This window comes from Cherax quadricarinatus, chromosome 36 (genome assembly GCF_038502225.1).
Source record: "Cherax quadricarinatus isolate ZL_2023a chromosome 36, ASM3850222v1, whole genome shotgun sequence".
NCBI lineage: Eukaryota > Metazoa > Arthropoda > Malacostraca > Decapoda > Parastacidae > Cherax > Cherax quadricarinatus.
The window spans coordinates 8,236,556-8,249,405 of NC_091327.1; the positions used below are offsets into that span (position 1 = coordinate 8,236,556).

The 12,850-nt window shown below is 40.8% G+C and overlaps 1 protein-coding gene across 1 annotated transcript in view; it reads left to right on the plus strand.

Moving 5' to 3' along the window:
* Positions 1-12,850, plus strand: part of LOC128691320 (intersectin-1-like) — a 285,912-nt gene that overhangs the window by 145,125 nt on the left and 127,937 nt on the right. Inside the window, exon 6 of the mRNA XM_070091639.1 lies at positions 4,117-4,252. Coding sequence (XP_069947740.1) covers positions 4,117-4,252 — 136 coding nt within the window. The remainder of the gene's footprint in view (positions 1-4,116; positions 4,253-12,850) is intronic.

The following is a 12,850-nucleotide window of genomic DNA, read 5'->3' on the forward strand; positions in this document are numbered from 1 at the left end:
CCAAGGACTTTCCCAATGCCACAATGGATTCCTCAACTGGCATAATCCTCTCAGGGTTAGCCTCAAACCCTTCAAAATCCCTTTTGTCTACACATTCTGGCCACAGTTTCTTCCAAGCAGAGTTCAAGGTCTTCTTAGTCACTCCCTCCCAAGCCTTACCTATAAGGTTTACACAATTGAGGATATTAAAGTGCTCTCTCCAAAACTCTCTTAGAGTCAGTTGAGTTTCTGAGGTCACTACAAAGCACCTTTCAAACAGAGCTTTTGTGTACAGTTTTTTGAAGTTTGCAATAACCTGCTGGTCCATGGGCTGCAGGAGAGGAGTGGTATTAGGAGGCAAAAACTTCACCTTAATGAATTTCATGTCCCCATAAAGTCGCTCTGCCACGTCTGTAGGATGACCAGGGGCATTGTCTAACACCAGGAGGCACTTAAGTTCTAATTTCTTTTCAGTTAGGTAATCTTTCACATTGGGGGCAAATGCATGGTGTAACCAGTCATAGAAAAAGTCCCTAGTGACCCATGCCTTACTGTTTGCCCTCCACAGCACACACAAATTCTCCTTGAGGACATTCTTTTGCCTGAACGCTCTGGGAGTTTCAGAGTGATACACTAATAAAGGCTTAACTTTGCAATCACCAGTAGCATTGGAACACATCAACAAAGTAAGCCTGTCTTTCATAGGCTTATGTCCTGGGAGTGCCTTTTCCTCCTGAGTAATGTAGGTCCTGCTTGGCATTTTCTTCCAAAACAGGCCTGTTTCATCACAATTAAACACTTGTTCAGGTTTCAGTCCTTCAGTCTCTATGTACTCCTTGAATTCATGCACATATTTTTCAGCCGCTTTGTGGTCCGAACTGGCAGCCTCACCATGCCTTATCACACTATGTATGCCACTACACTTCTTAAATCTCTCAAACCAACCTTTGCTGGCCTTAAATTCGCTCACATCAGCACTAGTTGCAGGCATTTTTTTAATTAAATCCTCATGCAACTTCCTAGCCTTTTCGCTTATGATCGCTTGAGAGACGCTATCTCCTGCTAGCTGTTTTTCATTTATCCACACCAATAAGAGTCTCTCAACATCTTCCATCACTTGCGATCTTTGTTTCGAAAACACAGTTAAACCTTTGGCAAGAACAGCTTCCTTGATTGCCTTTCTGGTGCCCACAATAGTAGCGATGGTTGATTTGGGTTTCTTGTACAACCTGACCAGGTCGGCGATACGCACTCCACTTTCATACTTATCAGTGATCTCTTTCTTCATCTCTATTGGAATTCTCACCCTTATTGCTGTAGGGTTGGCACTAGAAGCTTTCTTGGGGCCCATGGTCACTTATTTTCCAGAAAAAGCACCGAAAACACTGTAATAATACGAAATATTCCGATTGTATGCTTGGATGTTACCGCGGAGGCTGGCTGGTAAACAATGCCACCGGCGGCACATGTGAGGCTGGCTGAGGGCGCACATTGGATGCGTCTTGGACGAAAATCGGTGAGCGGGTTTTTAAGCGGTATGCGAGGCAAAATTTTTGCGATTAAAACAAGCGGTATGCGGATTAATCGTTATGTGATGCCATCGGTATGCGGGGGTCCACTGTATTTCGAGCTCATTTTGCCAATCGATGTTATTCATAGCTGCTATAAAGTTGTTAACTGCTGTCTCATTATGTAGTCTGAAGGTTACTTTAGTAATGTCTTGTGGCAGTTTGCCCAGATTAGTTATGAGAAAGATTGGGTAGTGGTCTATAGTGTTGTCTGTGATTATGCCTGATTTTAAAGGGGATATGGTGTTTGCCCAGATGTGGTCTATTAAGGAGATGCTTGTCTCGGACATTCTTGTAGGTTTAGATATTGCTGGTAGCAACAGGCAGTTACTCATTGTGTTTGTGAATGCGGTTCAGTATAATTAGGTATTCCAAAGTGAGTAACTGTTACTGAGATACATAATACTTGTTGGGTCCTATAGCCCCATAACACCAGTATACTTACAATTTAGCCTTGATAATGCTGAGGACATGAGAACACTGCATGTAGAGGCAGAACATTAGTAGAGTACTGCAGTAGGCTTACTGCCCCATGCTAGACAGGTTCAACTCATATACTCAACCAGGCCCGGTGGCCTGGTGGCTAAAGCTCCCGCTTCACACATGGAGGGCCCGGGTTCGATTCCTGGCGGGTGGGAACATTTCGACACGTTTCCTTACACCTGTTGTCCTGTTCACCTAGCAGCAAATAGGTACCTGGGTGTTAGTCGACTGGTGTGGGTCGCATCCTGGGGGACAAGATTAAGGACCCCAATGGAAATAAGTTAGACAGTCCTCGATGACGCACTGACTTTCTTGGGTTATCCTGGGTGGCTAACCCTCCGGGGTTAAAAATCCGAACGAAATCTTATCTTATCTTATCTTATGTACTTGTCCAAACTATATTTATAGCTACGCAAAGTTTAGCAATAGTTTTAGATTTACTCCCAGCTGTGAGCCCTCAGAACACCTCCCTTTCCCTATCTTATGTCAGGATTTCATCAAAAACTTGATTGTTTGAGAGATAGTATTACTGCTCTTCATGGCCGAGAGCAACTTATTGATGGTAATATGTGATACTGTTAGTTTTCTTCTCATTTATAATTATTAATCTTAGACTTATTCTCATTTATAATTAATATTAGGTTTCTTTTCATTTTTATAGTTTAAGTAAATCTTTTATATTACTCCATGAATGTTACAGAAATGTGCATATTAATTGGGACACTGATGAAATAAGATATTTATTTGGAAAATTATATGTTTATTTGAAAAATACCCTTTGGCTTTATAAGCATTGCTACATGCTTTGACATAGAATCAACCATTATCAAACACATTTTGGCAAGTTCTTCATTGAGATACCAAGCCCTAATAACAGCAGCATTTAGGTTCTCTACAGTTAAACAGTCCTGTTTTGCTATCCTGCATTTGGTTATTGCCCATAGATTCTCAATTAGTTGGAGGTCAGGAGAGTTTCCAGGCCAATTTAGAATGCTTAGCCCACTCTCTTCGAAGAATATCAGCATTTTTCTTTAAGTGTAGCGTGGATCAAGATCCTGCTAGAAAATGCCTTCTCCATCAGGAAAGTCTCTATCCACAGTGGGAAACAAATGAGTTGCCAGGATTGAATTGTATTTGTCACTGTTCATCATTCCCTCAATAATAACAAGCAATTCTGGGCATTTAGCAGTAAAACTACCCCAAAATGTCCCAGTTGAGTGTTTTGGCACTTGTTGAATGCATCCATTCTGAAGAGGTTCACCTTTGCTCAATCTCACTTCCACTTGTACTTCAAAATGCGCCTCATCTGAAAATATGACTTTTCTCCATTCATCTATCGTCCATCTCTCATGATCGAATACCCACTGCAGTTGTTTTTTATCATAGTAGCAGTCAATAATTTTTTCTTTACCAGCTTTCTGGCAGCTCTGCCAACTTCAAGGAATTGAATCTCTCTGTAGATCTTTAATCGTTTTCTTAGGTGTTGTCTTGCATTGCCTTCAACATCTTGCTTGACACAGCAGTCCACAGTCACTGATGTCATCATCTCTCTTCAGAATCCAACTAGGATCAAGTTTTCAGCGATCTGTCTGATAATCAAATCAGCATGTTTTCTAAGAGCTACAATACTTACATGCTTCCTGGGTGTTACATCCATCATGAATTTCAGCAATAATCGTAAAATGAAGGGGAGAATTTGAGGAAACCACATTCACTCCTGGAGCACGCTTGCAAGAAGAGTCTTACAGAACAACAGCTGTTGTACCACTGACAAGAGTAGCAGGATAACATCACAGCTGGATGGTTGCCAGAAGCCTGCAGCAAATTCCTACATTAAGCCATAGACTAAGACATATTATGAGATAATCACAAAAATTTAATCTTGTCCTAATTAATTTGCACACTAGTATATAAAGTTTTTATAAATGTTTTCATCTTTTGTTTATGTTGTTTATGTTTATATTCTTGACGTGTAATCACACAGAAGGGCATGATCCTATTATTCTTCAGAATTTTTTTGTTATTTATGCAGTTTTTCAATGTTTGTAAATGTTATTTTTTTGGATAATGTTTGTTGGTTGATTAGGTGTGCTGCAGGAGGTGCATGGGCAGACCTAGTGAAGCATTGCCAGGAACATCCTGCTGTCCAAGGACTGACTCTTACAGCCTTTCTTCTGAAGCCCATGCAGAGAATAACCAGATACCCTTTATTAATAAAACAGGTATGAATGAAGCAACAGTGCATTACACTGCTTCACACTAATAATAATAAAGTTTTAAAATTAATTACTATTTGCATTTATTTGGTCATATTTAAATAATTCCTAGGTAGTAGTATGGTATATGACAACCACCCAGGGAGGTACTGCCATCCGGCCAAGTGAGTGTAAAACATGGTGGTAGGATTGCTGGTGTCTTTTTTCTGTCTCATAAACAAGCAAGATTTCAGGTACATCTTGCTGCTTCTACTTACACTTAGGTCACACTACACGTACATGACAAGTGTATATATATACACACCCCTCTGGGTGTTCTATTTTCTTACTAGTTCTTGTTCTTGTTTACTTCCTCTTATCTCCAAAGGAAAGTGGAAATGAATTCTTCCTCCATAAGCCATGCATGTAGCAACATGCATCTAAAATAATGGGAGCAAGGGACTAGTAACCCTTTCTCCTGTATACAGTACTAAAGTTAAAAAGAAAAACTTTCATTTTTCTTTTTTAGGCCACCCTGCCTCAGTGGGATGTGGCCAATTTGTTGAAATTTTTTTTTAGATAATTTGATTAAAGTTATATTAGCTTATTTAATCCCTTGAGGGTCCATGCCATAGTTCTATGGCTTTGAAGCCAGGGTCAGTGCCATAGTACTACGTCATGAGCTCAGATCACTCAGATAAGCTGTGAGTGGTAAATTTGGGCTTAGATGTGAAAGAATGAGTCTTTGTGGTAAGCGTGCACCATATAAAAAAAATCCTGCAGCACACAGTTCATAATTAGAAAAAAAAGCTGTAACCATGTTTATGGATTAAAACATTGACTTTGCATTGTATTTTCATATGGTTTTTATGGTTGTGTTTGCAGTTTTAGTCTCATATGATAGAATGGAAGGCACATTACAGAAATAGAGATGATTTTGATTGAGCTCGTAGCAAAAATGTTCAATTTTTGCCGATGTTCAAGAGTAAACAAATCACATCATGCATCCAATACACATCAGCTGGTGGGTCTAATATGTCTTCACAAAGGTACTGATATTATTAACCCCTTCAGGGTCCAAGGCCAAAATCTGAAGTGGTGCTCCAGTGTCCAAGAAATTTTGAAAAAAAAAAATTATTTTTTTTACAGAATTAGAGTATATTTTTGTGAAGGTAATAAGAATTTTTTTTTTTTCTGATCAGTACTTACCGAGATACAGCGGCGGGAAGTTGACCCAAAATGACCGGGTGGCGGCAACGTCAGTGACTTCCGCAAAATCCCATTTTTTATTTTACGTATTTTATACTTTTTTATTTTCTTTTCAATTTTTTTCTTTTTCTAATAACATTTTTGCCTGTGAGACCAATATAATGTATATTGTATAAGTGTACACTCATTGTATTCAACACAATAACTGCACTAATTTGTTTATCATTATATTGCTTACAAAACTTGTTTACAAGTTTATTGTAAACAAAATGATGAAAATATTAGTGCGGTTGTCTTGAATACAACGGTACCATATAGTACCGTATGGTACAATGGTGCCATAGGGTGCAATTGTACCATATGGTACAATGGCACATGATACAATGGTACCATATAATACAATGGTACCATATGGTACAATGGCACCATTTGGTACCATATGATACAATGGTACCATATGGTGCAATGGTACCTTATGGTACCATATGGTGTAATGGTACCATATGGTACCATATGATGCAATGGTACCATATGGTACATTGTACCATACAGTACAATGATACCATATGGTTCATTGTACCATATGGTACTGTTGTATTCAACACAATAAACACACTAATATTTTCATTATTATTTTGTTTACAATAGATGTTTACAACAAAAATATGCAAAAAATGTTGTATATTATTAATGTTCTATTATACATTTACAAGTGTACAGGAACTTGATGTGTTCCTTGAGGTGGATGACAAAGCACTTTGTCTCAGAAACTGCAGAGTCAGTAGCTAGCTTGCATCGCCACTCACTCAGTCTTGGCTGGTGTTTCATGCCACCAACACCTATTGACCATATTGTACACGGTATCATATGTTACAGGGTACCATATGGTACATTGTACTATATGGTATAGGGTACCATGCAGTACAGGATAACACATGGTACAGGGTACCATATGGTACAGGGTACCATATGGTACATGGTACCATATGGTACATGGTACCATATGGTACAGGGTACCATATGGTACAGGGTACCATATGGTACAGGGTACCATATGGTACAGGGTACCATATGGCACAGGGTACCATATGGTACAGGGTACCATATGGTACAGGGTACCATATGGTACAGGGTACCATACAGTACAGGACACCATATGGTACAGATACAGGGATAACTATGGAAATAAATCACCCTGTCTTTTTTGGGTTATCCTAGGATTTTCTATATATGCTGCTATGTATGATAATCTATGTAATTGTATTTCTGTATACCTGAATAAACTTACTCAAGTGCATGCGGCATCATAAGTAAGTTTATTTAATTATACACAAATAAAGTTACATAGAATATCATACTTAGCAGCATATGTTTGGAGAACCTAGGATAACCCAAAAAAGTCAGACAGACTTATTTCCATTAGGGTCCCTGTACCATATGGTGCAATGTATCATATGGTACAATGTACTATATGGTATAATGTACTATATGGTACATTGTACCATATGATACCATTGTACCATATGATACCATTGTATGACATGGCACCACTATACCATGTGGTACCATTGTATCATATGGCACAATGGTACTATATGGTTCAAAACCATAGAATTCGTCTTCAGCTCCACTTCCATCAGTCTTAGAACTGTAAGTTGTAAAGAGGAGTCAGAATTCGCCCAGAGAGTGAGTGGGGAGTGAGAGCTTCCTTGCTGCCAGTCACGATGAACAAAGCTACTTTGCCAGCATTCCCACAATGCCATACGGGCGTCCAGATTTTTTCCATGGTGTGCACACTGACCACCCAGACCCATTCTCTCAGATGTAGGCCTACCAGCCTTCTCGCGCTAAATTTGATGCCGCTAGAATTTTGGCGTATATCTATGGTTTGGACCCTGAACGTAAAGCCCTAGATCGATGGGACGGACCCTGAAAGGGTTAATTCAATTACAGTGGACCCCCCGGATAACATAATTAATCCATTCCAGAGAGAGTGTCTTATACCGAATCTGACTTAATCCGAATTAATTTTCACTTAAAATATAATGGAAATCCAATTAATCCGTTCCAGACACCCGAAAGTATTGAATAAAATAATTTTTTACGTGGAATATACATTTCTCTACACAGAAAACAGTGAGACATGTAGAGTAAAACATTACTAAAATGACATTAATCTTTATTGAAGACTTATTGATTAGTGATAAGACTGTAATAAAGTTGGTAGAATTACCAACAATATGTAAAGTAAGAGGACACAAGTGCAACTATGTGACATTTTTAGTGTGGCAACGTTTCGCTCTCCAGGAGCTCTGTCAAGTCGTTACAAACAGTACATGGACACAGAAGGCACAAATAGGCTCACAGTGAGGTGCAATACTAGTGGTAGTAGTAGCAGTAGTGATTTAAGTTGTAGTAGTAGTAGTAATACAATATGTTAGAATGGGAATGGGGTCCCTCAATAGTGCCGTCTTAGCCAACTTGTACATGGAACACCTAGAGTCCGAACACTTCACCAACATCATCCCTTCAAGCGTCTCTTGGTTATGTTATGTGGACGACGTCCTCATAATAACTCCCAAAAGTTTTGATGTACGGAATTGTCAGGCAAGGCTCAACACAGTTGAACCGACGATCCAGTTTACACTAGAAGAAGAGTCCAATGACAAGCTACCTTTCCTAGATGTCCTCATTCACAAAGTAGAGAACAATGTAAAATTTCAAGTTTATCAGAAACCTACTAATAAAAATGATCTCACACACTTCTATTCTAGTCAGGATACTAGGATCAAAAGAGGCATCATCATCGGATTTTTCCTGAGAGCATGCCGAATTTGTAGTCCTGAGTTTCTTGACGAGGAATGTACATACATTCACCAAACCTTCACTGATTTACATTTTTCTTCCTTTTTCACCAAAGATTGCAAGAAAAGAGCTCTTCAGATCATAAATTCTCCACACACCAACACCACTCTTAACAAAGTTATAATTCTTCCCAACAGCCAGGTTGCACTGAATGTTTCTAAAGTACTTTCACAAGCTAACACCAGAGTTGCCATCGCTTCCAGCACTTCAATAAAGGATCTAACCAGAACAAAATCCTAGCACCACGAACCAGTCAATGCAGGGGTTTACACTATACCCTGTGGAGGCTGCGACAAGATTTATGTAGGTGAAACAGCAAGAAACCTTGACACCCGCCTCAATGAACACGTTGACGCATGTCGGAACGATAACTTGAACAACACCTGTGTACAACACCGAAATTCCACCAGTCATCTCATGAAATTCAGGGACGCCCAGTTAGTGATCAAAGAAACCAATTTCCGCAGACGCAAGTGCCTTGAATCTTCACTAATAGCTGTTTCTGATACAATTAAACAAAACAAAGGCAGCTTCACCATCTCTGAAGTCCTAGCAAGAATCCTGAAAAACAGTAAACCCTGCCATCACATAGTCTCTCCTGTTAATACTACACAAGCACATTACAGAGAATGAACATTGAAACAGGCCTTCTCTAGCCTAGAAATATTTGTCTAACCTATTTTTATGTTACCCAAGTTATAGCTTTTATATCCTTTTACTCATGTGCGAGTTAATTGTTCTAACATAATGTATTACTACTACTACTACTACTATAACTTATATCACTACTACTACTACCACTAGTATTGCACCTCACTCTGAGTCTATATATACCCTCTGTGTCCATGTACTGTTTGTAACAGCTTGACAAAGCTCCTGAAGAGCAAAACGTTACCACAATAAAAATGTCATATTAGTTGCACTTGTGTCCTTTTACTTTACACAGTGATGAGACTGGAGGAGGGGAGAGGATGGAGGTGTACTATTGTTTGGAAGGGGAATCCCCTTCCATAAAGACTTCAGGTACCAAGTCCTTTTGCGAGTTTATTTCCTTTCTTTGTTTTTTAATGCCACTAGGGTCAGCTTTAGAGTCACTGCACACCTGTGGCACTAAATATCTGTCCAGAGAGCTCTGTTTCTGGCATCTATTTAAGATTTCCCTAAAATGGGACACAACATTGTCATTGTAGATGTTGCCAGCACGGCCTGCAACAGCTGTGTCAGGGTGATGTTCATAAAGCAGGAACACTGCAGCAGACCTGTTGGCCCATACTAGGCAGGTCCTTCACAAACCATCCCAATAACAGAATCGTATTTGCCCAACCCAATTTTCAGTGCTTCCCAAGCAGTAAGCTTTGATAATTCTATTCACTTGTGTGCAAGTCCCACTCAAATCAAATCATGTGTGTGGGGAAGTACCCTCGCTGGTATGTGGGGAATTACCCTGGCTGGTGTGTGGGGAAGTACCCTGGCTGGTGTGTGGGGAAGTTCCCTGGCTGGTGTGTGGGGAAGTACCCTGGCTGGTGTGTGGGGAAGTACCCTGGCTGGTGTGTGGGGAAGTACCCTGGCTGGTATGTGGGGAAGTGCCTTGGCTGGTATGTGGGGAAGTACCTTGGCTGGTGTGTGGGGAAGTACCTTGGCTGGTATGTGGGGAAGTACCCTGGCTGGTATGTGGGGAAGTACCCTGGCTGGTGTGTGGGGAAGTACCCTGGCTGGTATGTGGGGAAGTACCCTGGCTGGTATGTGGGGGAAGTACTCTGGCTGGTATGTGGGGGAAGTACCCTGGCTGGTATGTGGGGAAGTACCCTTGCTGGTGTGTGGGGGAGTACCCTGGCTGGTATGTGGGGAAGTACCTTAGCTGGTATGTGGGGGAAGTACCCTGGCAGGTGTGTGGGGAAGTACCTTGGTTGGTGTGTGGGGAAGTACCCTGGCTGGTGTGTGGGGAAGTACCCTGGCTGGTGTGTGGGGAAGTACCCTGGCTGGTATGTGGGGGAGTACCCTGGCTGGTATGTGGGGAAGTACCTTGGCTGGTATGTGGGGGAAGTACCCTGGCTGGTGTGTGGGGAAGTACCTTGGTTGGTGTGTGGGGAAGTACCCTGGCTGGTGTGTGGGGAAGTACCCTGGCTGGTATGTGGGGAAGCACCCTGGCTGGTGTGTTGGGAAGTACCCTGGCTGGTATGTGGGGAAGTACCCTGGCTGGTGTGTGTGGGGAAGTACCCTGGCTGGTGTGTGTGGGGAAGTACCCTGGCTGGTGTGTGGGGAAGTACCCTGGCTGGTGTGTGGGGAAGTACCCTGGCTGGTATGTGGGGAAGTACCCTGGCTGGTGTGTCTGGGGAAGTACCCTGGCTGGTGTGTGGGGAAGTACCCTGGCTGGTGTGTGGAGAAGTACCCTGGCTGGTATGTGGGGAAGTACCCTGGCTGGTGTGTGTGAGGAAGTACCCTGGCTGGTGTGTGGGGAAGTACCTTGGGTGGTGTGTGGAGAAGTACCCTGGCTGGTATGTGGGGAAGTAGCCTGGCTGGTGTGTGGAGAAGTACCCTGGCTGGTATGTGGGGAAGTACCCTGGCTGGTGTGTGGGGAAGTACCCTGGCTGGTGTGTGGAGAAGTACCCTGGCTGGTATGTGGGGAAGTACCCTGGCTGGTGTACTACCAACACTACCACCCTCTACCACCACCACCACTTTTGTATTTTTCTACAAACTTTTTCTTGAATTCTAAAGTGTTTCTCACCCTCCTTACCAAAGGGCTGGTACTAGAAGCTTTCTTTGGGAAAATGGTGGCTTATTTAGCAGTTACAAGCACTAAAAACAATGGAATAATACAAAATGTATTGCACGTACATGTGGAATCATCCCCACTTGCTTGTAAACAATGGCACATTGGCCGTACATGGAGTGTTGGGCCGCTCACAGCACGCGGACACATTTGGGACGAATGACTTTAACCAAGTTCGGTGTCGTTAACCAAGCCAATATTTTGACACAAAAACGTTACTTAATCCGATGCCGTCTTAATCCAGGGGTCCACTATATTACAGTACTGCATAACAGTACATCTTCTATTTTTTGGTGTGACTAAAAATTCTTTGTGTGAATAAAAAATCAAAATGGAATTTGTGTAAAGCCTGTAAACATAACTAATGAACAGAGGAAATGTTATTTTAGTGCCAAGAATCCCTGTATTGTTTATTCTGGACCACATTTTGAAATTTGTGTGAAATTGGCCAAATTACCAATTTCTGATCACTTTATTGGGCAGTTGAAATAGTTAATTGGACTGTTTCATGTGCTTAATAAAATACAAGGCATACTAGCAAAATAGCTAAGAATTTGGTTGACTGGAACACTGTAATTGGCCTAAAATAGGAGTCAGAGTAGGCAAAATTGCCAATGCATAATTCACAATGCAAAATTCACAACAGCGTAATTTCATCAATTTTCCATGAAATTTTATACTTTTTGTTTTATTACCTTCTGAAAAAGATTCTCTACCATTTTATAAGAAAAAACTAACAAATTTTTTTTTTAAATTCTTGGACCCTGTGGACACTTTTCAGATTGGGGGTCTGGACCCCCAAGTGGTTAACACTTATACAGCTGAATAAAAATTTATCTCGATAAAATTTTTACAAAGTTTTTCAGAAAATGCAGTTAACTAAAATATAGTTAACTAACATTTTGATATTAATTTTATCTGTACTTACATTTTATGTTTAGAAATTGTGTCTGGGTATGACTACATATTTGTAGCTGCAAAAGCACTTTAGAGCAGCTCACAACCTGGAGTATACCTGGAGAGGGTTTCGGGGATCAATGTCCCCATGGCCCGGTCTGTGACCAGGCCTCCAGGTGGATCAGGGTCTGATCAACCAGGCTTTTGCTGCTGGCTGCAATTTTTATGAAAAGGCAGCTAGGATGAGCTCATGGATTACAGTCCTCTCTCACTGAAGCATTGTTGTCAAGTTACTGGATAAAACCATTAAGAGATGTACCTGTGACCAGTGTCAAGGTATTATGTACCTTAGCAACCTGTCCTGAGGTCTGCCTTTTTGTCGATTGTTTGCTCTACCAGTTTAGTTTTTGATCAGCAAATTACTTTATCTTAATGTACTTTGGCAGTCATAAAAACCATTCAAGAACGAGATGATGGGCAGATTGCATTTAGATTTGAAGATTCAGTAGAGTTCCTCATGAAACACTAATCTGTTAACTGCAAAGCACTCTAGCTTTAACCCATAAATGGTCCAAACGTATATATACGTTTTTTCAACATTTGAAAGTATGTAAAAAAAGTAGATCTTTTTGTTTTTTTACATTTGAAAATGTGTGAAAAACTTTGATCTACTTTTTTTTTTTTGTTATATTTGAAAATATATAAAAAAAAACGTAGATCTACTTTTGTAGCACTACACATGTGAACGTAGATCTGCTTGGACCATTTTCGGGTTAAAATATCAACTATTAACCCTTTCAGGGTCCGTGCTGTGGATCTACGGCTTTATGTTGAGGGTCCAAACCGTAGATCTACGCCAAAATTCTAGCACTGTCAAATTT